The sequence below is a fragment of the Anolis carolinensis genome, chromosome 4, assembly GCF_035594765.1.
Source record: "Anolis carolinensis isolate JA03-04 chromosome 4, rAnoCar3.1.pri, whole genome shotgun sequence".
In the NCBI taxonomy this organism is placed as follows: domain Eukaryota; kingdom Metazoa; phylum Chordata; class Lepidosauria; order Squamata; family Dactyloidae; genus Anolis; species Anolis carolinensis.
This window is the reverse complement of record NC_085844.1, coordinates 188,728,610-188,754,353: the sequence shown is the minus strand read 5'-3', so window position 1 is coordinate 188,754,353 and position 25,744 is coordinate 188,728,610. Positions and strand designations below refer to the sequence as shown.

The following is a 25,744-nucleotide window of genomic DNA, read 5'->3' as shown; positions in this document are numbered from 1 at the left end:
TATATGAGACATACAAACACAAACAAATATTCAATAAATATTAAGCATTAAAAACATTTAAAACCAATTACAATTATTGTGGGGACTCATCAATTAAATCTATAGATCTCAAAAAAAAACCCATGGATGCTCAAGTCCCATTAAATACAATGCCGTAGTAAAATATATAAAATGGCAAAATCCAGGTTTGCTTTTTGGAGATACAGTAGAGTCTCACTAATCCAAGCTTCACTTATCCAAGCCTCTGGATAATCCAAGCCATTTTTGTAGTCAATGTTTTCAATATATCGTGATATTTTGGTGCTAAATTCGTAAATACAGTAATTACAACATAACATTACTGCGTACTGAACTACTTTTTCTGTCAAATTTGTTGTACAACATGATGTTTTGGTACTTAATTTGTAAAATCATAACCTAATTTGATGTTTAATAAGCTTTTCCTTAATCCTTCCTTATTATCCAAGATATTCGCTTATCCAAGCTTCTGCTGGCCTGTTTAGCTTGGATAAGTGAGACTCTACTGTATATAGAGACAGAGAAAGATAGAGAGACAGAGAGACAGAGACAGATAGATGGATTAATTTATTTATTTTCAGGCCCTAAGAGGAGCAGCTTAGGGAGCTGGATGTACTGTATTTAGCTTGGAGAAGAGAAGGTATTGAGAGGACATGATGTCACATTGAGAAGGGAGCAAGCTTATTTTCCCCTGCTGTAGAGACTATTGGAACAATGGATTCAAATTGCAAGAGAAGAGATTCCATCTACACGTTAGGAAGATCTTCTTGAAGGTAAGCGCTGTTCAGCAGTGGAGAGTGTAGCGCAGTCTCCTCCTCTGGAGGTTTTTCAGCAGAGGCTGCATGGCCATCTGGCTGGAGTGCTTGGCTTGTGTGTTCCTGTATGGCAGAATGGGGTTCGACTGGATGGCCCCTGGGGGTCTCTTCCAACTCTAAGCCGAGGATGATGGGACCCGTGGAGACGGATGGTCGACTGTAGGTCTTGGGCTTGCAACTTTGTAATAAAAAGTGATTTGAGTTTTCTTCCGAGCCCGCCCACATCTCCCAATTGGGCAACCTGGAGAGGCTTGCCTTTCATAGTTTCCGGAGGGGAGAATGGGGAGGGACTGGCCGTTGCGTCGTGGTGAACGTGATCGTGGCAAAGGGGGGCGGGGGGGGGCACGGCTGGTGGCGGAGAGCCCAGGAGGGGGAGGGCCAAGTCTCAAGACGGGGCTTGCCATCCCCGCCCCTTTCCTCTGGGCCAGAAGCTTAAAAGCGCCGCGCCCTCTGCTTCTGCCCCGGAACCCGTCGCCAGGAACACAGGGACCCCGGAGATCGCCAGGCCAGGAAGATGGGCGTCACGCTGGGCTACTGGGACATCCGTGGGGTGAGCTAGTGCCCTGTCAAGGGCCCTTGGGTGGAGGAAGGCTTTCAAAAGCCTTGTTCTCTTACTGGGTGCTTCTACACTATAGAATTCATGCACTTGAACTGTGCTGTGGAATCGCCTGAATCATAGTTTCCCAAGCCTTCTGTGCTAAAGGGTGCTGGTGTCTCACCCGGCTACAACTTCCATAGCCTTGAGCCATGGCAGTTGAAGTGTGTCGACCTGGATTCCCTCTACAGTAAGCACGGGGCTGTTAGGAATTGTGCAAGTTGAAGTCCAAAAGACCTGGAGGGTCGAAGTTTGCCCATGCCTGCGCTACAGTGTAGACCAGTGGTTCTCAACCTTCCTAATGCTGCGACCCCTTAATACAGTTCCTCATGTTGTGGTGACCATCAAGCATAAAATTATTTTCGCTGCTACTTCATAACTATAATTTTGCTACTGTTATGAAGCGAAATATAAATATTTGATATGCAGGAGGTGTTTTCCTTCACTGGACCAAATTTGGCACAAATACCCAATACACCCAAATTGGAATATTGACAGGGTTGGCGGGGAGATTGATTTTGTCATCTGGGAGATGTAGTTGCTGGGATTTATAGCTCACCTACAATCAAAGCATTCTGAACTCCACCAACGATGGAATTGAACTAAACTTGGCACACGACCAACGGAAAATACTGGAAGGGTTTGGTGGGCATTGACCTTGAGTTTTGGAATTGTAGTTCACCTACATCCAAAGGGCACTGTGGATTCCAAACAATGATGGAACGGGACCAAACTTGGCATGGATACTCAATATTCCCAAATTTGAACACTGGTAGAGTTTGGGGAAAACAGACCTTGACATTTGGGAGTTGTAGTTGCTGGGATTTATAGTTCATCTACAAACAAAGAGCCCCTTGAACCCCACCAATGACAGAATTGGGCCAAACTTCCCACACAGAACCCCCATGACCAACAGAAAATACTGGAGGGATTTGGGTTCCTAAGACCACCAGAAATATGTGTTTTCTGATGGTCTTTGGTGACCTCCCTCTGAAACCCCTCTTGTGACCCACTCAGGAGTCCCGATCCCCAGGTTGAGGAACACTGGTGTACATACAGCCTAAAGCCAATGCAGTCATTGTATGCCCATGATTACCTAGAAGTAAACCAATTGAACCCAGTGGAATTTACTTTGGTGTGTGTGGAGAGGGAGAACCTGGCCATCCAACCCAAATGCTGGGACCAGTTAACGCCTCTCTTTTCTCTGGCTTGGCTTCAGCCCTTTGGACTGGACTTATGGGGAGGAGGGGTAACACACTGAATAACACTGATCTGGACAATATGTTTCCCTAGTGCAAGAGTCAGAATAATGCAGCTCTCAATATGCTGCAGTCCAGCAACGTATTGAGATCCTGATTTCCACTATGTTTTAATGGGAAAATCTCAGGAACAGGTTGGCTCACATCCCATGGACAGGTGGTTAGAGTAAATGACCTTTTCGTTTCCTTATGTAATCCTGGTCCATACAAATGCAAAGGGCACCCCCTCCTTCTACTACCATAAAGGTTGCTGGTTATGCTGATTTGGAGAGAGGGCAAAGGTTGGGTGGTTTATTGCTACCGTGCTTCTTAGGTAACTGCATATGAAGATACAACTACTGATGGTCTGTATTTGTAACATGACTTTTTGTAACTACAGTAGAGTCTCGCTTATCCAACATAAACGGGCTGGCAGAACGTTGGATAACCGAATATGTTGGATAATAAGGAGAGATTAAGGAAAAGCCTATTAAAAATCAAATTAGGTTATGATTTTACAAATTAAGCACCAAAACATCATGTTATACAACAAATTTGACAGAAAAAGTAGTTCAATACGCAGTAATGCTATGTAGTAATTACTGTATTTGCGAATTTAGCACCAAAATATCACGATGGATTGAAAACATTGACTACAAAAATGTGTTGGATAATCCAGAACATTGGATAAGTGAGACTCTACTGTATGTACTTTTGAATGCTCTAACATGATCCAACAATGTGATACAGCAGCAAAAAAAGCCAATGGGATTTTGGCCTGCATAAATAGGAGTCTAGTATCTAGATCCAGGGAAGTTATGCTACACTGTCTTGGTCAGACCACACCTGGAATCACACTGTGTACCGCAGTTGAAGAGAGATGTTGACAAGTTGGAATGTATTCAGAGGAAAATGATCAAGGGCAAACAAACCCTATGAGGAGTGGCTTAAACAGCTGAGCATATTTAGCCTTCAGAAGAGAAGGCTGAGAGGAGACATGATGGCCATGTATAAAAATGTGAGGAAAATCATAGGGAGGAGGGAGCAAGCTTGTTTTCTGCTGACCCAGAAACTAGGACGCGGAACAACAGCTTCAAACTACAGGAAAGGAGATTTCACCGGAACATTAGGAAGAACTTCCTAACTCTGAGAGCTGTTCAGCAGTGGAACTCTCTGTGGTGGAAGCTCCTTCTTTGGAGGCTTTTAAGCTGAGGCTGGATGGCCATATGTTGGGAGTGCTTTGAATGAGATTTTCCTGCTTCTTGGCAGGGGGTTGGACTGGATGGCCCACAAGGTCTCTTCCAACTCTATGATTCTAAGGAAGGGGAGAGGAGGTGTTGAAAGTGTTATGCTTGACCTCGTGGGTTCCCAATTAACACGCAATCTGTGGGTGTGCTGATTGGAGTGCTGCACTAAAATCCCACAAGATAATAATAACACTTTATTTATATTCTGCCTTTCTCCCTGAGGGGACTCAGAGAGGATTACAGCATATAAACACACAGGTAAACATTCTATGCCTTGTTACAATGATGTTATTGTTATTGTGGGCTTCAGGTTTTTTTCTGACATATGACAACCCTAAGGCAACTCTGTCACAGGGTTTCCTGGGACTGAGAATATGTGACTTGCCAAAAGTTATCCAGTAGGTTTCCACAGCCAAGTGGGAAATCAAACCCTGGTCTCCAGGTCATAATGTTCAAACCAAAGCACCATGCTCGCTTTCAGAAGGCATCGCTCAATCATAGAAACCTACTATGAATGAACTTTGACAAGTCACATTCTCTCAGCCTCAAAGAAAGGCAAGGACAAACCCCTTCTGAATACATCTTGTCAATAAATTGTTGCGATGGGTTCACTGTAAGTCAAAGTCAACTTAAAGGTATATGACAATAACAACACATAGTTCATAGGCTGTACAAAGCCAAATGCTCTCGTTTGCCACACCCATATTACTGTAGAATTGGCTGGTGGCTGCCATTGCCACTCACAGCATGCAGTCAAATACCATTCTGCTATGCAGGAAAATCACAATCAAAACACCCCCACAGATGGCCACCCAGCCTCTGTTCAAAAGCCTCAAAGGAATGAGCCTTCGCCACACCCTGAGGCAGAAAAAAATCCAGGAAAAGTAGTATATGGCAGTAAGGGAGAATAAGGTGAGATGTCTCTGTAGTACACAGCATGTCACATGTATGTGTTATACACTCGTATAAATTAATGCTTTAGGCAAAGGTTGCATTGGTATAATGCATCATGATTGGGTTTGCATCATGACCGTAACTGCCACCCAACTTATTTCACGCATTCTCTTTTGACATGGTTGTGACAAGACAATTAGAAGCTTTCATTTCCAAATTCACCTCAGTTATCCATGATGAGAAGGTTGTCAATGATTGTTATTGATGTTTTGAAACAAAATGATCTACATTAGCCATGGTCTGAAGTTGGCTTGTTTCAAACAAACTATGGTTAAGAGAATATGACAAGATCTGATCAAGCAAAAGAAATAACATCTTTTGAGATTTTCCTTTTTGACTGTGCCAGAGGATGGGGGCTGGGGGTAGCATGCAATTATTCCCTGTGTCATTTTGAAGTGTGGTTTATCCTGGTGTAAAATTCCCAGCAATGTGCAATATGAGGTGATATTGAGTAGTAATTACCTTTGTTGACGTAGCTGCTAATCCGAACTAATGGCAGCTATTCTTGAACATAAGAACATTCCAGATAGATAAAATGCCTGTTTAGGGCAAGTATTCTGTTCTGATGTCCCATTAGAAGCCAACATGGAAGACTTAAATGTAACAATTTGTGTACTTCTACTTGTGTTCCTGAGCAATTTCTCCTTAAAATCCTGTTTCTCTTACTGGAAGCAACCTGCAACTGTTGACAGTCTTATCCTTCCACTAATTCTTTCCCGTTCTTCCTGCAGCTTGCCCATGCAATCAGGCTCCTTCTAGAATACACGGAAACACCATTTGAAGACAAACAGTATAGTCCTGGTGGTGAAGGTAAGGAACTAGAAGGACCTCCTGGGGCAAAGGTAGTAAGATTCCCATATACTGGGGATAGACAAGAGGTAGAGGCCCCTGGCTTCAAAGCAAGTCTGCTGCCCTGCAGACTAGGACACGGAACAATGGCTTCAAACTACAGGAAAGGAGATTCCACCTGAACATCAGGAAGAACTTCCTCACTGTGAGGGCTGTTCGGCAGTGGAACTCTCTCCCCCGGGCCGTGGTGGAGGCTCCTTCTTTGGAGGCTTTTAAGCAGAGGCTGGATGGCCATCTGTCGGGGGTGCTTTGAATGCAATTTCCTGCTTCTTAGCGGGGGGTTGGACTAGATGGCCCTTGAGGTCTCTTCCAACTCTACTATTCTATGATTCTATGATTCTATGATTCTATGATGTTCGCCTGAAGCAAAATATTACTATAGTATATTACTAAACACTACATTAAGTATAATCCAGCCCCATTTCTTTTTTCTGAACACACTGGCTAGTTGCAATCTTTCTTCCACAATGGCCTTTGAGCCTCCATCATATTTTGTTGCTAATAGAAGTGATGCAATGTTTCTCTGAAAAAGAATTATGTCCCTGAATAATTGGGGCATTTGCATGTTTTCTTTTTTCTCTTGTATTCTGTGCCCAAATCCCTTGTGCATGGAAATGATGGGAGAGCAGAGAAAGCAACAGTATATCTGAGAACAGTTTGACCCAGCTAGGAAAATGATTCATGCATTTTCCCTTTTTATTTGACTGATAATAAGAGGAGTTAACTCATGATGCTGTAATCACTGACCCTGATCTCCCAGGACAGAGGTGATTGGAAGGTACACAGCGGACCGTGAATGGACCACTTGTTGGTTTCTGGCTCATGCTGTTGCCTGGGAGTCTTGCAAAGAACACTGGGCTAGACAGCCTTTATCTGATCTAGAGATGTGTTTTTCTTATGATGTAGACTCAGGGTAAAATTAAAAGCTAAACTTTCTTACTGATAAACCAACCGTTTTGTTTTGTTTTGTTTTGTTTCAACTGGCCTTGCTACGAAGTCATCTTTTTCTGTTCATATATTGTCTAAAATATTATTTTAGGGGTTTTTAAAGGGTTTTTTAGGACCTTTAAAATGTAGACAGATTGAGCTCGCCACCTCACCTGTGCATATATTGTATATATTGCTTTCCATCTGGAAATCTATGTCCTCATTGTGACAAACTATGTGGATCCATAATGAGTCCAACTTCCAAGACTCTACCATTGGAAGACAATCATATGCAGCCACGGGTGATCGCTTGTGACAAATTTACAGATTGAGCATCCCTTATTTAGAATTCCAAAATCATCCACATGGGTGGCTAAAATAGTTACACCTTTGCTTTCCGATGGGTCAGTATAGACAAACTTCATACATCTGTGAAACATTGCAAGGCATAATATTATTCATACCGTATTTATTAGAAGCACGTCCTGTGATGTTCAAGAGGGCTTGCTTCCATGTAGGTTTTCAACTTGAGGCTCTATAGCTACTGGTAACAGGAAGAAGCTATAGAAAATAATACTTGGCAAATACAGATGTGGATTTGGCATTTATTCTTTGTATCTCGATTTACAGCTCCTGATTTTGATATAAGTCAATGGACTAGCGTGAAGGAGAAACTGGGCTTGGACTTCCCAAATGTATGTAGCAATTGTGACATCACAAATAATCTTGAGTATTGCATGGAAGTGAAAATACTTTGCTCCTGCTGATTTTGGGGTGTGTGCTACCAAAATCCAGAAAAGCTAAGTTTTCAAAATATAGATTATTGGCAGATTGTCTTCCTATGGTCTTGCAAAAAGACTTTATCTCACATTGGTACGTTAGGTGCTGCCTTATCTAAAGATTGCTGCTCATGTGAAAACTAGAATGTGAGGAGAATCTCAAGCCGTAGTTAGTATAAAACAATGAATTTATTGTTTCATGCTTGCTTACAGACCAAAAATAAGTGAGAAGTCAAGTATGTTCAAGCTTAAGGGGTAGTCAACTCTGAAAGACCAGAGGACTGCATTATCCCTCCAGGGCCACAACCTACCTGCATCGGCTGTTGCAAAATAATGTATTATCTCCTTTTTCTGCCCCCAAATGCTCTTTGGGGACTTGGGAGGATTTTGAAGGGAATTCCTAGGCTCCAAAGTACCGACTTCTGCATCATGGTAAACAACTTTTCCAGCCAAAAAGCAGGTTACCCCAAGACAAAAAGAAAGGTTTTGAGGTAAAGAAATTTCAGAAATTTTACAAACTTTCATTTTGATCTCATGGGATCTTGGGGGGGGGGGGATGTGTCCAAACATGGTGGAAAGGCTCAGCACCCCTCTTGGGAGACCATTTCTGAGAAATGGGAAAGTATTGCATTTTTTTACTCCTAGGGATCCAATTGTGCTTTTTTAAATTCTCGGGTGCAGGGAGTCACAAAAACAGTCCTGGGAGCACTTTAAACTAAGAACAACAACAAAAGTAACATCATAAATACTGCAGCAGATATTCACAGCCTCCCAATATGCCTGCCAGAATATATGACATTTTGGCTGGACGTTTATGATGTAGAATTTGGTAGTTTATAGTAAGTAAAATTTATTTTGTTATGTGCCATGAAAGAAGACAGGTGCTGTACTAGAAAACAAGACTAGACAATACATTGTTGTGATGTGGTTGCTGTGCCTTCTCTGCTCTTTTTGCTAAAGCAGTGGCAGCAAATATTTAGGTCTGCAGATATTCAAGATTTCAGTTTCCAAATACCTAAGCAATCACCACCAATGACAGGATTGTGAGAGCTCCAGTCCAAAGGTCCTGCTGAGCCAAAGATTTCTCATCCCTGCCTGGCAAATGGCCCATTTAGGTAGCTACTGGACCCAAGTGTTTGGTTAATCCCCATTTTTATGTGATAACAGATGTTTCTGACTACTAGCAAGTTCTGTGAAAAATTGTTCAGTTTTTTGAAGATCCTAGGCAACCATTTGGACATCTAGTAGCATTCTTTCATAAAGCTGTTGAGGCACAGAAAATGTTTGGATTGCTTTTTTTTCTTTTTTTAGAAATGATCCTCCTAGATGTACATTGCCTAATGAAGATGATTGACTATGAAAATCACCAAAGAATTTCAACAGTATTCTTAATCTTCTCTTTCTGCAGCTTCCATATCTCATTGATGGTGAGACAAAGATCACTCAGAGCAATGCCATCCTGCGGTACCTTGCACGCAAGCACAAGATGTGTGAGTGTTTATGAGGCCAGTAATTTATTGAATCCTGGCTTAAAACCCAAAGTAACATAAGGACACTATGGTGATGAAAGTCTGTTTCTATCACAAATTTTTACCATCTCTGTATCTTGTGTTGCTACAGGTGGTGAGACTGAAGAAGAAATAATTCGTATGGATATACTTGAGAACCAACTCATGGATTTCCGAATGCAACTTGCAAGAATATGCTACAGCCCAGATTTTGTGAGTTTTGTGGCTTGTGTTCTCCTTCCTGAATAAAAATGAGGCCCCTTCCAGACAGCTGTATAAAATCCCACATTATGTGCTTTGAACTGTGGACTCATATAATCCAATTCAAAGCAGATATTGTGGATTATCTACCTTGATATTCTGGCTGTGTGGAAGGACCCTGAGAATGCAGCAGGTGGTTTGATGATAATGTGGAGGATAAATATCAAGTGCATGTGTTGGAGGACATCAGTTCTGTAAGGCTTACCAAATGTTGGTTGCTGTGCACTGATCTCCACACATAAAATACATTTGTTGCTCAGATGTCCTCAAACACAAACCACAACCAACCAAATCTCATGGCAATTATTGAGTGGTAATGGGGGTTGGACTGTAAAATCTGGAAGCCCCTAGCTACTGACCGACACATGAGTGGTGGATATGGATTCAGTCAGTCTAATTCAAGATCTGAGGCAGTTGATCAGTCTGGCAGTTGTATCCATAACTGTGCAGCCATATTTGGCATCCACTCTGCTCATCCCATATGGGGAAGGGGATAGAAAAGGTGCCCTAAACATAGTTTGCCTCTCTTACTTATCCCTGACTGGACTGCTGCTTCCTGTGGTCAAAAAAGACAAATGAGTTTTGGAACGTGGAACATTTCAACACTCTTGGATAACACAGACAACAAACACCCTGAATGTAGGACTGCTGTTATTCCAGTGAAGCTGATGTGTTTTAACATCGATATAGCAGCACTCCAAGAGATCTGGGGAGTAGGAGAGGGACAGCTGGAGGAAGAAAAAAGAGGTTACACCTTCTTCTGGAAGGAACTACCTGAACAAGAATGGTGAATATCTGGAGTTCGCTTTGCTATCAGAAATGACCTGGTGAAGCATCTCTTTGAACCACTATTGGCATTAATGAATGGCTGTCATTCCTCTGAATTAATCTTACCCAAAACCAGCAGGCAATTATAATAAGTGTCTATGCACTAACACTAGATGCTGATGAAGATGGCAAGGAAAAATTATACTGTCAACTGGATACCATTCTATCTGAGATACCCAAGGAGGACAACATAACTTCTGTTACCTAGGCAGACATCTGTCCACAAAAGTTTACTGACGCTGAAATACAATGCCATCTGAGCTCTGTGAGTGCAGCATTTTTTCGAATGAAGCAGGAGTGTTTGGGGATAAGGACATTCGTAAGGGTACTATTATCCTTCCATCTTTATTGTATGCCTGCAAAATATGAACTGTCTACAAATGTCACTCTCGAGTTCTGGGATGATTCCATCAGCATTGCCTCCGAAAAATCCTGCGAATCTCTTGGGAAGACAGACAGACAAACACCAGTATTCTGGAAGAAGCAAAAAAAACCCCAGCATTGAAGCAATGATCCTCCACAATCAACTTCGCTGGACTGACCACATTGTCTGAATGCCCAATCACTTCCAAAGCAGTTACTATACAGAAAATGGAATGCTGGTGGACAGGAAAAGAGATTTAAAGATGGGCTTAAAGGTAAAGGTAAAACTGTGGCATAGACACCAAAAACGGGGAAACCGTGGCCCTTGAGCATTCTAACTAGAGGTCAGCTGTTACCAACAGTGCTGTGGAACTGCCTTCCATCTGGAATCTATGTCTTCACTGTGAAAGACGATGTGAATCCATATTGGTTTCTACAGTCACTTACGGACCCACCATCAAGACTCTACCCTTAGAAGGCAATCATACTCAACAACAAGGGATCACCTATGATAGCCAAACATTTTTTCTGCAGATTAGGAAGAGACAAAAGAGATGTTTATCAAGTTAGCAGAAATAGGGGGAGGATTGTGGGGAAATAGACTTAGGAATGTGAAACCTCTTGAGGTTTTCAAAGAGATTTACTGAAATTGAGCCTAATTTCTTTTTGCAGGAAAAATTGAAGCCTGAATTTCTTGAACAGCAACCTGGGAAGCTGAAGCAGTTTTCCCAGTTTCTGGGGGACAGAAAATGGTTTGCAGGAAACAAGGTACATATGTTGGATATGGTTCATACAGAAGTCAAGATTCAGCTTAACTCTGTGGTTCAATATATAACTTCTTTCTGTTTTTTGAAATTTCTTAGATCACCTATGTAGATTTCCTCGCATATGATGTTTTGGATGTGCAGCGGATGTTTGAGCCAAAATGTTTGGATCAGTTCAAAAATCTAAAGGATTTCCTAGACCGCTTTGAGGTGAAATTTACTGTGACTTATGCTTGAAGTTCCAAAGTGAAAGGTTGTTCTGGTATTAGCGTCAAAGAAAATTTAGTGGAATTATTGACAAAATATCCTTACTCAAAATATCCTGACTCAAAATAATCCATCTTTCAACCATGTCATTAGATGTCATAATGCCTAGTTTAGTCCTTTGTCATAGAGTGGGATGTCAGAAATTGTTCTGAGGTGTGTAAACCCTGATTTTGGGAATAATTCTAGGCCTTTGTTATGGACTGCCTTTTAAAAAAGCAAGCTTCATAGAGGATGCTTCAAAATAATGACCCAATTTCAGAGCGGTATATTTCATGATAGCAACATGTTACAATTGCACATTCAGTTGCAAACGGTTTAATTAGATATTAATTTTTATTAACCATTATGAGTCAGAAACAAATCTAAACCTTAACTCTGCAAATGGAGACTGTCGCCTTAGGCCTTATGTTGCAGGGTCACCATCTTGCAAAAAACTGTGGAGAGGGGCTTTTTATGTGCTGGGAGAGGCCTCTAGTGGTAATCATTTGAAACCCTATAGCCTGCCCTTTCAAGGGGTAAGAGTTTCATTCATGTATGGTTTGTGAGTGCAAAGATAAAGTGATTTCAAATTGGATCCATCTTTTTGAAACACCCTTGTCGTCTCCAGTATTAAAGACAATTTGGTAAAGGATCCTCACTCAAAATATTCTTTCAAATTTTTTCCACTTTCTACTATATCACTAGATGTCACAAACTTTAGTTCATTTGCTTTGTCATTGGGTGGGATATCAGAAATTGTTCTTTGTTATTTGTAAATCCTGATTTTGGATAAACTACTTCTTTAAGATGCAAGCTTAGTAGACTCCAATATTAAATTTTCAGAGAAAATGGTAGTTGGAGACCGGCACCATCTTTTTGGAGGACAGGACAGTTAAAAATGTCTTAAATGTGCTGCCCCCAACAGTCACATAGGCCTTCATGGGAATTCTGTGTTCCCCAAAGGTCCTGGAAGATGATGTTGTTGCTCTTTGTCCAGGAAGATGTGGGGCTAGAATTTAATAAACAACTGGATGTTATCTGCTGCTCCCCTGTTCTCCACCAATTAGAAAATACCCAGATTCTGGGATTGCTGCTAAAAACTGTTTTTTAAGAGGTTAAGTTGGTCTTCATGCAGTTGATAGTGAATTCTGTCTGACCTCCACCAGGGATGTAACCAGTGAATTATGATATGGTATTAATCTGACTTATGCCATGATAATTCACCAAGAAGATGCTTACCCATGAGAAATGCATGCGTTTTTCTGTACAGAAAACATGTGCATAAATACACATTTCTGTATAGAAGAACTATATGTATTTCTTACAGAGGCTTCATAATGGCCTATGTTCTTCCTGATAGGGTTTCCTGAACATCAGGAAAACCCTTCTTGTCTGAAGCAGGTAACAGATGTTCGCTTTTCCTCCACATTAATCAGCAGAAATCTAGATACTAAACAGTTATTTATAGTTTTCTCAATCATTCTTTTATGTGCACACAGATGAAAAATGTAGTGACAGTGGAGTCTGATAAGGGTCTTTCTGTTGGCTTTCTCTGCAGGCACTGGAGAAGATTTCTGCCTACATGAAATCTGGCCGTTTTCTCAGAACTCCCATCTACTGGAGAATCGCCAAGTGGAGCAATAAAAAGGAGTAAAAAGAACCAAGAATAGTGCTGACCTGACACTTGTAGACATTGTATCAGTGAAATATAATACCTATGCCTCATAGAGAAAAATCAGTCAAGTTTTGAAAACTTTCATGGCATATTTTGTGCATTTTGGGTTCCAATAAAAGTGTCAATCTGTTTTATCACTGAGGAGCCTTGAATCACTGACCTCTCCTTCATGCTTTACAAAAGTGTTACACAGCAGTTTTAATAGCCAAAATACTTCACAAGGAATGAGATCACAAAAGCTGTTGGGGACTGAAAAGTCATCTCGGCATCTTAGGTTAGTAATCACACAGTCTTTTTGGATTATCTTATTTAGTTTCCCCCACTTTAAAGTTAGGATCAAAGTTCTAGCAAATCTAAACTAGTGATTACCTTCTGATATAACAGTGGGGGATAATGTAGCCCACCCAATGCTGATGTGCTGCAACATTCATCAGCCCTAGCCAACATAGCTAAGGTGTACAGTGCATGGAGCTGCAAGTCAAGAACATCTTATGATTCCCACCCATTTCTAATGAGAAAGAATGCAAATATTTTCATGCCATCAGAAGGCACCAAGACAGGATACCCAGTGATACAGAAGATGCATATGCACACAGCCTGAAATACTGTTTGCTCAGTCATGGAAAGTGAGGGCTAGGCAACCTCATGTCTTCTAAATGTAGTGAAATACAATTCCCAATGGAGCCCCCGGTGGTACAGTGGGTTAAACCACTGAGCTGTTGAACTTGCTGACCAAAAGGTTTGCAGTTCGAATCCGGGGAGCGGGGTTAGCGCCTGCTGTTAGCCCCAGCTTCTGCCAACCTAGCAGTTCAAAAATATGCAAATGTGAGTAGATCAATAGGTACCGCTCCGGGGGGAAGGTAACGCTGCTCCATGCAGTCATGCCAGCCACATGACCTTGGAGGTGTCTATGGAAAACGCTGACTGAATGGAAAGGGGAAAAGCTGGATTTGAGCATTGGACTATGACTCTGGAGACCGGGGCTTGAATCCCCACTTGGCCATGAATTCATGGGTAAGTCACACTCTCTCAGCCTCAGTGGGAGGCAATGGCAAGTCCTTTTTGAAGAATGGCATATCCTTCCTGCTGAGAACATTCAAATAACAGTTTCACATTAGGGTCACAATAAATGACCCTGTGGCCGGAATTGAGCATACCCTCATGAAGCCTGGAGGCTGGAAAATGTTAAATAGCCTCTGTGTCTTTGTCTCTGTCTGTATGTCATATGGCATTGAATGTTTGCCATGTATGTGTACATTGTGATCCGCCCTGAGTCCCCTTCAGGGTGAGAAGGGCAGAATATAAATACTGTAAATCAGTCAATCAATCAATCAAAAACATCTTAAAGGCACACAACACTAAACCAAAGGACTGAAAAGGGATCATGGTCTCCTAGCACACAACATATATTAATGTTCCAGTTTTCATTTCTGGGGTGTATATGTACCCCACCAAAAAGAAATCTTCACAAAACCTTATAGTATAAGTTTTTTTTCTCAGTCTCATGGTGCAGTTACACTAGGCATGGGCATTCCTAACAGCCTACCGGAATTGTTAGGAATTGTGGGAGTTAAAGTCCAAAACACCTGAAGGGCCGAGGTTTGCCCATGCTTGATTCTAGACTGTAGAATGGATGCAGTTTGACACCACGTTCACTGCCATACGTCTGAATGCTCTGGAATCATGAGAGCTATATTATTTATTTATTTATTTCCGCTATTTCTACCCTGCCCTTCTCTCCGAGGGGACTCAGGGTGACTTACATAACTGGCAGGATCACTACCAGTACATCATAATACAATAAAATAAGAATAAAACAGTTAAAATAGTTAAATAACATAGTAAAATAAAGATATACAAGATTTATCACAGCGCAACACCGAATATATATGCCAATCATTCATCAGACCTTGTGCAAAAGCCTTAATCCAATCCATGTCAACGCTAACTGAGTTCATTGTGCGCATAGCCAGGTCTTCAACTTCTTTCTAAATCCCAGAAGGGATGGATCCTGCTGGATGTCACTGGGGAGGGAGTTCCATAGCCGAGGAGCCACCACCGAGAAGGCCCTGTCTCTCGTCCCCACCAGCCGCGCTTGTAGTTTTACAAGAGCGTTAGTCTTCTCTGTCCAAGAGTGCTGGTGCCTCACCAAACTACAGCCTCCTGCTGAGGCTGAGAGAGTGTGACTTACGCATGCATTCATGCCCAAGTGAGGATTCAAACCCTGGTCTCCAGAGTCATAGTCCCATGCTCACATCCAGCTCTTCCCATTTCCATTCTTCCTCTGTAATTCCTTTGATTCTTCACAATTCCTTTGAGGTCAATGATTCCATGGCATCGAGCCATGGCAGTTGAAGTGGTGTCAAACTGCATTCATTCCACAGTATAGATGCACCCTTTGGAACTTCCTGCTCTGCGTTTGACACTGTTAAAAGTTCATAAGGAGTCTAAAGGTTGCTTAACTGTGACCATATTTTGTTTCCAGTGAGATCTCTTAACAAGTTGATAAGGTTTTATAAGACCAGCAATTAACATTTTCGACACTGGGATTTGAAAAAAGATTAGCATTTTAAAGTGAGCACCCCCACATTCTTGGTGTCTTCGGCTTCCTGCAAAATTCTGGGAAATGTAGTTTAGGGCGGGGCCTTTGGCATTCTCGGCTAGAAAGGTCCTCACCTTTCCAAACTACATTTCCCAGAGTTCTATAGGAAGCAGACGACACTAAGAATGGGAGGAGGGAGCCTGCTTTAGATCTCTAGTCTGAGAGTGTTCCCACGGGAGAGGAGAGCGTGTAAGAGGCAGGAGCAGAAAGGGCAAAGTTGGGAAGAAGATGAGCGTCACGCTGGGCTACTGGGACATCCGTGGGATAAGTCAGAGCCCTTTGGAAGGAGCAGGGATCCATTGGAAGGGGTTTTCGGCTGTTGCATTTAGAGACAGATGTTCAACAAGTGAAGCTTTTCCAGGGGCGGAAAGGCGGACACCTCAACTTTTCATGTCTGCCTTGAGGGTGCATCTACACTTCAGGATTATTGCAGTTTGACACCTACATTAATTTAACTGCCATGGGGATCCTGGGAGTTGTAGTGAGCTGCAGCACTCTAGGGCAGAGAAGGCTAATGCCTGATAAATCGGAGAATAGTAGAATTGGATGCTCTTGAAATGCAAAGACGCACAATCAGAGCACTCCCAGCAGATGGCCATCCAGCTTCTGCTTAAAAACCTCAAGAGAAGGAGACTTCACCAGACTCTGAAGCAGCCTATTCCGTGTGTTGCCGAAGGCTTTCATGGCCTTTCACACTGGGTTGCTGTGAGTTTTGCGGGCTGTATGGTCATGTTCCAGAAGCATTCTCTTCTGACGTTTCACCCACATCTATGGCAGGCATCCTCAGAGGTTGGGAGGTCTGTTGGAAGCTAGGCAAGTGGGATTTATATGTCTATGGAATAACAGCCACCATGTCAGACTACACAGAGAAAGCCACAGGTATATGGACAATTTCAACAGAAAGGAAGAAACCATGAAAATGAATGAAATCTGGCTACCAGTATTAAAAAAATCTAAAATCAGGACATTAAATAAAGAACAACACTCTGAAAACAAGACATGAAACAATCAGGGCCAGCTAACACCTCTCAACAAAGGATTCCCTCAAGCAGGAATCAGTCAGATCTTGCAGCTGCCAGGCTATTCAGTCCTGATCAAGGTGATCAATTGCAATATTCACACCTGCCTCCAACAGTCAAGAGTTCTTTCTCCCACCCTGGACCTTCCACAGATATATAAACCCCACTTGCCTAGTTTCCAATACCTCACAATCTCTGCGGATGCCTGCATAAATGTGGGTGAAATGTCAGGAGAGAATGCTACTGGAACATGGCCATATAGCCCGGAAAACGCACAGCAATCCAGCCTATTCCCTGCCTCTTGGGCAGCTCTTCCTAACTCTCCAGTAATTCTTTGCCTTTGTCTTTGTTGCAGCTCGCCCATGCAATCAGGCTCCTTCTAGAATACACAGAAACACCCTATGAAGACAAACGGTATCGTTTTGGTGAAGGTGAGGAGTCCGAGTACTGGCAGCAAAGAGGCATCCATGCTTGAATGAACCGATTAGTGGGAGAGGAGAGTCTACCTAAGGCGAGCCCTGTGTTTTCACTTTTGTAGCTTTATTTGCTCTATGCACTTAAGCTTTTTGGCATGTTTCTTACTTATAGATGTCACTTCTCTCAAGGAACCAGTTTGTCTCTTTATCTAGGAAGGACCATCTGTGAAGCCCCAACCTTAACCCTACACTTAAGAGCCATCTTTTGGGGGCTCTTCTAATCAGGGTTAAGTTAGGTCACGTTCTCATTTCCTGAGACATATACATTTGTGTATAAATCAATGGCAGATTTGGAGGCCAAAATTATAGCCTGATAAAAGAATGGTTAAGTTGAGGTTCATTCTGTGGAAGAAGGAAGCATCTGAGACTGGATCTACACTGCCCTATATCCCAGGCTCCAATTCCAGATTATCTGCTTTGAACTGGATTATATGAGTCTATACTGCCAGATAATCTGGGATGATATCCTGGGATAAAGGGCATTGTAGATCCAATTTCTACACTGCCAGATAATCCAAACTATCAAATCAAATATCCAGATTATCTACTATGAACTGGATTATATGAGGCCCCTTCTACACTGCTGAATAAATCCAGATTATCTGCTTTGAATTGGATTATATGGCAGTGTAGACTCATACAATCCAGTTCAAAGCAGATAATGTGTATTATCTGCTTTAATAATCTGGATGATATGAAAGTGTAGAAGGGTCCTGAGTCTACACCGCCATATAATCCAGTTCAAAACAGATAATGGCAGTGTAGAAGGGGCCTCAGATAATGAGAAGAGTACCTTTTTTGATAGGAATTAAGGTACAGTCCTCACATGGTTAAATCAACCCAGGTCTTCAGAGCTGATTTTTGACTAAATTTTCTAGACTCATTCATATGTATATAAGGTAAGTCTTAAAAAAATCTTTCAAGAGCACCCAGTATCATTTTCCCTGTTTCTCCCATAAGCTCATATTGCACTAGCCCTCCTGCACTTAGCTTAATATACAAGAAGGATCTCCCAGAGCAAAGACAGTATAATTACCAAATACTGGGAAAGGACAAGAGGTGGAGGCCACTGCCTTCATGCTTGGCTTCTCTCAGTGTTTGCCTGAAACAGAATGTTACACTACATTAAACATTCTGGCAGTTCTAAAATCCCACTTATTAAATATTTCTGGTCTACTAGATTTTTATGGTCTCAGGGGTTCTCCATCACTCTTTATTTTTAAAAAGGAAAATATCATAATTCACGGTTTCATGAGACTAGACCTCTAAGTAACAGTTAGCAAAATCTGACTTTTTACTCTAATACCAGTGTCATAACGGGATGGTTATAGGCAAGATTAATATCCCATCTGCTGATTATTTAGGCATGTAAAAGAACAATGTAAATATATTTTTTCCTTTTGATATAAGATGACTAAAGACCTGGTTTTTTATGTCTAAAAGTCACATTTCATATGAATGTGGTCTACTGATTAGAGGAGTCAACTTAGACTTGAAAAACTAGGAACTAGTTCTGCAAGCAAGATGAGATGGAAAGAATGCCAATAATATAAATCTGATGTACTTTGAAACTGGTAATCTCATATCTTCCTAAATCAGATTATTTAGATCACATATAGTCAATTTTCTCTCTCTCTCTCTCTCTCTCTCTCTCTCACACACACACACACACACACCATTGTAAGGAATGCAATTCCCAGGATCCCTGACCACTGATTGTGCTTGCTGGGATTGATGCAAGTTGGAGTTCAACAACAACCACATGTGCTCTTATAAAGTAATTAGTTAGAGAGGGGAGTTTACATAATACAAGTCCTTTATTCTCACATCTATTTCTTTTTTCCTTTATGGTTTCAAACTTGTTGCTTCCATGTCCCCTGATTGTGCTTGTTGTGGCTAATGGGAGTTGTAGTTCAACAACAAGAAACAGACCACCCCTGGTTTAGATATTGTGTTTCCTAAAAGAGATTCTACATTTACATGGTCATAAGTCAGGGAACCATTCCTTACTGTGCGAAGCCCTGCCCCATTCACTGTTCCCTGGGCCTTTTTAGTAGTTTTTTGGAAGAGATGAACTTTGGTAATAATTTAACTAAATGAATTAATGTATAACGTTGGCACCATGAGATGCAGAGCCAACCTTAAGAAATGGAGCCACAAAGTGGAGTCCATGGCATGCGAGTGTGGAGAAGAGCAAACCACAGACCACCTACTACATTGCAGTCTGAGCCCTGCCACATGCACAATGGAGGACCTTCTTACAGCAACACCAGAGGCACTCCAAGTGGCCAACTACTGCTCAAAGGACATTTAGTATAATGCCAAGTTTTTAACTTTGTTTGTGTTTTCAAATACATTACAACTTGCACCCTTGGTTTGCTTCTGATACAATAAGTACATAAATAAATAAAATTTATATTTTACAGAAGGCACAAATCTCAGTTAATGATAAAGTAATAAAACCATGTGAAATAAAAAAACAAAAAGGCAAAGTCTCCCATTATCTCAATTCTTGTTTATTTTAGCTCTTGGGGCTTTGAATAGAAAGCATACATCCATTACTGGAGAAGATGAAAGGATCTGGAGAGTTGACAGAATTAAAGATTAATTAGCAAAAGATGATGGTGTTGTGAAAAAAGATGATACAATGCAGTTGGATAAATGAGAAGGTGAAATGTTTAGATATTACTGTGACAAACATAAATTGTATATTGTTTCACTTTTTATCTATGAAGCAAGTCCTATTACGTTTGGCAGGAGTTGCTTACAAGGCCCTATCTTACACTGCCATATAATCAGTTTTTGAATCCAGCATTTAACTTGATTACTTGGCAGACTCATATAATTCAGTTCAAAGCAGTTAATCTGCATTCTGAAACTGGATTTTATGACAGTGTAGATCCAACCCAAGTTGGGCTTGCAGCATAAGGGACTACTTCTTGGAGACTGGATTGTAATAATAATAATAATCATCATCATCATCAACAACTTTATTTTTATATCCTGCCCCATTTCCCCGAAGGGACTCGGGGCAGCTCACAACAGGGACAAGCCCGAAAAACGACACAACATATTTGACAAAACTTAAAACATTTCAATGATACACAAAATAAAAAAATGGACAATACATTAAAATACAAGGAGATAAAATCAGAGTAATTAAAAGCAAACCAGCGGGGACAGGTACAGCTGAAACTAATAAGTTGTGATCTCTTTTGCAATGTAGTTTATATTACTATTGCTTATTGGAATCTCAGTCATTCCTGAACCTGCAAGCTATAGATATAGTAGTAAAAATAACTCTGGACAAGTACAAACAAGGGTTTGGCATTTATGATTTGCTTCCTTATTTACAGCTCCTGATTTTGACACAAGTCAGTGGACTAGTGTGAAGGAGAAACTGGGCTTGGACTTCCCAAACGTATGTAGCAACTGTGGCATCGCAAACCAATGTTGAGTGTTAGCGTTGAAGTGGAATGAGTTGGCTGCTGCTAACTTTGAGATGTGTCCTCCAATGCTCAAACTCACAGTGCTAAATTTAAGTAGAAATGGCAGTTAAAAACTAGGTATGACTAGAATCTCAATCAGAGTGTCCAAGACAATCTGTTGTTGTTGTTGTTGTTAATTTCTGGTTTCTTTTCTGAAGGCCATAAGCAACCACCTACTAGTACTCTTTCTTCAGGCTGTTTCTGTCCCCCAAATCTCCAGATTTTCTTTCTGTACTGATTAGCCTAAGGCCACGGTGGTACAGTGGGTTAAACCACTAAGCTGCAGAACTTACTGACCGGAAGGGTCAGTAAGTTCTGCATGACGGGATGAGCTCCCGTTGATGGCCCCAACTTCTGCCAACCTAGCAATTCGAAAACATGCAAAGGTAGGAAGGTAACGACACTCCATGTAGTCATGCCAGCCACATGACCTTGGAGTTGTCTACAGACAACGCTGACTCTTTGGCTTAGAAATGGAGATGAGCACCACCCGCCAGAGTTGAACCCGACTAGACTTAATGTCAAGGGGAAACCTTTGCCTACTAATTAGCCTAACATTGTACGTTGTCTTTTGAAGATGACCAAGTGTAAAAATCACTGAAGAATCTCATCAGTATTGTTAATCGTTTTTTCCCACAACTTCCATATTTGATTGATGGTGAGAGAAAGCTTACACAGAGCAATGCCATCTTGCGATACCTTGCACGCAAGCACAAGATGTGTGAGTGTTTATGAGGCCAGTATTTGTTTGGATGCTGGCTTAAAACTCTTAAAGTAATGCAAACCCAAATTGGTCTTGTGCTATAGGTGGGGGGACTGAAGAAGAAATAATTCTGATGGATATACTTGAGAACCAGGTTTGGGATTTCCGGGTAACCTTGGGAAGAATATCCTACAACCCAGATTTTGTGAGTTTTATGTCTTGTGTTCTCCTTCCTAATTGCATGAGGCTGGGAATTCAGAAGGTGATTTGACAATAAATGGGAGACTAAGTCTTCAATTAGTGTGTTGGAGGACACTAGTTCTATAAGACTTACCATTTTTTTCTTCTTCATTCCTGGGATTGGGAGAAGCAAAAAGGCTAGGGGAGAGGATTGTGGAAAAAGCGACCTTGGGGTGGGAGGTATCATAAGATTTTATAAGAGGAAAGTTGAAATTAAGCTTGTGTTATGATACTTAGGGTTCTCTTTTTGCAGGAAAAATTGAAACCTGAGCTTATTGAGCAGCTACCTGGGAAGCTGAAGCTGTTCTCCCAGTTTCTAGGGGACAGAAATTGGTTTGCAGGAAATAAGGTACACGTGCTGCATAATACGTCATACAAAGACCAAGATTTTTCTCAAGTCTGGGGTTCAGTTCACAATGTCTTCCTTTTTCAATTTTTTTTTCTTAGATCACCTATGTAGATTTCCTTGCATATGATATTTTTGATGTGCATCGGATATTTCAGCCCAAATGCTTGGATCAGTTCAAAAATCTAAAGGATTTCATGGATCGCTTTGAGGTGAATTTACTGCACTTACATTTGAAATTCCAAACTGAAGGGTTGTTTTAATATTAGTTTCAAAGGGAATTTAGTGAAATTAGTGACAACGGAACCTCATTCCAACAAACATTCCCATTTTTTTTAACTGTCTGCCATATCTCTTGATGTCACAGTGTTGACAAACCAGGTTTTACCACACTGTTTCTCAAACTCTGCTCCTCCAGGTGTTTTGGATTTCAGCTCCCATAATTCCTAACAGCTGGTAAGCTGACTGGGATTTCTAGGAGCTGAAGTCCAAAACACCTGGAGGAGCAGAGTTTGAGAAATTATCATTTTCACTCCAACCTCTAAAAATAGAGGGAAGTTTATGAAGTCAACTGAAGGGAAGACTGGTCCTAAAACACCACGACCAGTTTTTATCCCAAGTTGAAAGCATTCCACAACATCTTCAGTACTGGGGTATTTTAAACTTTTTAAAGAGGCAGTTCACAACACAGGCCAAGAAGTATTATCCAAATAAATCAAATACAGAACAACTTCTGATATACCACTCTTAGAAACAGAACTAAGTGGTAAAACAGTGTTACTATATCTCCTGCTACTATTTGTAGCATATGGGGAGCTTAGTGTGGAAGATATCACCTCCATGTTGTTAGATGTTGATATTCAAGACCTCACTAGTGGATAGAATCATAGAGTTGGAAGAGACCTCACGGGCCATCCAGTCAAACCCCCTGCCAAGAAGCAGGAAAATCACATTCAAAGCACCCACGACAGATGACCATCCAGCCTCTGCTTAAAAGCCTCCAAAGAAGGAGCTTCCACCACACTCCAGGGCAGAAAGTTCCACTGCTGAACAGTGCTCATAGTGAGGAAGTTCTTCCTAATGTTCAGGTGGAATCTCCTTTTCTGTAGTTTGAAGCCATTGTTCTACATCCTAGTCTCCAGGGCAGCAGAAAACAAGCTTCCCCCCTCCTCCCTATGATTTCCCCTCACATATTTATACATGTGGCTATCATGTCTCCTCTCAGCCTTCTCTTCTGCAGGCTAAACATGCCCAGCTCTATGATTCTATGATTCTATGTATTTTTAGTCTCTGGGTGAGTATAATAGACCTTGGCTAGATATCACACAAAAGAAGATCTCAGCAAAATAATACATTGCTGTTGTTGATACTGAAATTATAACCCAAGCCCTCCACTGTTGTCAACAATTGTAAGCTCTGTAATGTTATGAGGTCACTGTATATTAAATCCCACCTTAACAACCAGCAGCTACATAAAATGAAGGAGATCTGTTCAGATGTTGATTGGGATGCAAGGCAGATAACTATTTCCAGGCCCCAGTGAGTGAGACTGAAACAATCCAAAGCAGGATCTCTGTTGCAGTTCCTTGTCCCAGCCTTGCTAACTGATGGGAAGCAGCTGGAAACATACTCCTCTTTGTGGACTGGAAAATGAATGGAACTCCTTTACTCAAAAGTTGCTGGTGGTCATTAAGGTAGATTTGTAGGTTCCTGGGTTACGCATTTGTAACTAAACATCCAATGTAGGATACCTACAGATTTTAATTGAAGAGCTCTCTATTAGGCTGCATATACAAAAGCTTCCAGGTCCCAGAAGGCTTTGTTGCTCATGGACAAGATCTATAGACAGGTTAGGCAACCTGGTGTCCTCTAGGTATTTTGGATTGACAGAGTGCACTCCTTAGAGATCCAGATTAAGCAACAGAGAACTAAAGGACATCAAGCTTTTTATATGTTCTTGGATTTCACTTTATGGGCTCCCTGATTTACTCTAGACCACCTATGACTTCCGAAGTCCATAGACTAAAATAATTTCCCTTATAAAAATGGCAAAATCAAAGTTTTTTTAAGGAGGTGGGGGATACGTTCAAGACATGGATGGTTGAATATTTTTATGTTTGTTAGTTTCCCTGAGTCCCCATGGGGAGATGGAATGGGATATAAATAAAGAAATATTATTATTATTTTATTATTATTATATTGTATGACATAGCAAACAAGATAGATATGCTGGATTTCGTATCACAAAATCACAAGTCGAACACTTATTATTATTATTGTTATTATTTCCATCATAGTACACAGTACAGAATCTGTGGACACAAGAGTTAGCTGTATTATAGAAAGGCTAAAGCCCCACACAGCTGAATAAAATCCCATATTATCTGCTTTGAACTGGGATATATGGCAGTGTGGAGTCAGATAAGCCAGTTCAAAGCAAATATTGTAGGATTTTCTGCCTTGGTATTCTGGGCTGTATGGCTGTGTGGAAGAGCCCTAAGATAATAAATGCTAATAAATGCTACCCAAGAATTGGTAATGTAGCCCTACTCTAGGATGCTAAAAGTAGAGAGAAGAAGAAGAGGTGGAGAAGCATTGCTTAGAAGATCATCTTATATCACAGAAAAGTCAGATTAGGTAGACAAGAAGGGAGGACACTTTGAATCAAATGTTTCAACTTTCAATACCATATTTTTAAAAAACTTTAATTGACTGCTTAATATCTAGAATGATTCTAATTACCTGGTTGGGGGGGGGGGGCATAGCCACGTGTTACCTAGATCAATCAAAAAGAGTTTTTCTTAATGTTCAGGAAAACCCATATAAGTTGACTCTAATAAGGATCTTTCTGTTGGCTTCCTTTGCAGGCCTTGGATAAGATTTCTGCCTACATGAAATCTGACCGCTTCTTGAGAACTCCCATCTTTTTGAGAAATGCCACGTGGGGCAACAAGAAAAAATAGAAGGAAAACAGGAATCTTGGTGTCCTGACACTTGCAAATGTTGAGCCAGCGAGGAGCCTTGAATCTCACGACCTCCCTTCATGCATCAGAACATTGTTGCACAGTAGCTGCAATATCCGAAATACATTCCGAGGAATGAATAATAAAATCTGTTGGTAGTTAAAGGTTGTTTGGCTTCTTAGTTTTCTGCCTGTAATCACATACTGTAATTCCCTTAGATAATCTTTTTCTGCTCCCCCCCCCCCCCCACTATAAAGTTGGGATGCTCTAATAAAGCTAAACTAGAGGTTAATTGCTAATACAAGAGTGAGAGGTTACCATATATACTCATGTATTTATCAACCTCATGTATAAGTCAAAAGCAGGTTTTGGGACCCAAATTTTCCCACCCAGGCATTCAAAAAGGCCAGCAAGTGGAGCAGAAAGAAAGAACTTGCCATCTTGCTGGCCTGACATTTGCAGTAATGAGATCAGTGGAATTTAGTATCATTTTCTGATAAATAACTCAATGAAGCATTCAAAGCTTGCATGGAATATTTTGTGCATTTTGGTTGGCCAATAAAGACACTGCTCTATTGTAGCCATGAGAAATCTTGTATCATTCACCCTCCCTTCATACGTCAGAACTTTGTGGCACAGTAACAGAACACCCAAAATAATAAAAGCTGAAAACTGAAAAGTTATCTTAGCTTCTTAGTTCTCTGGCTGACAACTGCACAGTCTCATTGCATAATTTTCATTATTTTCCCCCACTTTAAAGCTGGGATCAACTGCTTCTCGCAAAGCTAAGCAAGCAGTTCCTTGCTAATATAAAGGCGAGGGATAATATGACCGCCACAT

General features: G+C 41.1%; 2 protein-coding genes across 2 annotated transcripts; both read left to right on the top strand.

The window, feature by feature from the left end:
* The first annotated feature begins 1,190 nt into the window (after positions 1-1,190).
* On the top strand, positions 1,191-13,201 carry LOC100553709 (glutathione S-transferase 2). The gene is made up of 8 exons (XM_003220184.4): positions 1,191-1,383; positions 5,599-5,677; positions 7,274-7,338; positions 8,831-8,912; positions 9,043-9,143; positions 11,055-11,150; positions 11,246-11,356; positions 12,951-13,201. The coding sequence occupies exons 1-8, from the start codon at positions 1,348-1,350 to the stop codon at positions 13,044-13,046; spliced, it is 666 nt and encodes a 221-aa protein (XP_003220232.1). The 5' UTR covers positions 1,191-1,347; the 3' UTR covers positions 13,047-13,201.
* A 3,319-nt stretch (positions 13,202-16,520) lies between these two features.
* On the top strand, positions 16,521-25,068 carry LOC134298708 (glutathione S-transferase Mu 4-like). The gene is made up of 7 exons (XM_062979771.1): positions 16,521-16,548; positions 16,674-16,903; positions 17,044-17,119; positions 20,521-20,585; positions 21,849-21,944; positions 22,043-22,153; positions 24,809-25,068. The coding sequence occupies exons 1-7, from the start codon at positions 16,521-16,523 to the stop codon at positions 24,902-24,904; spliced, it is 702 nt and encodes a 233-aa protein (XP_062835841.1). The 3' UTR covers positions 24,905-25,068.
* The last annotated feature ends 676 nt before the right edge of the window (positions 25,069-25,744 follow it).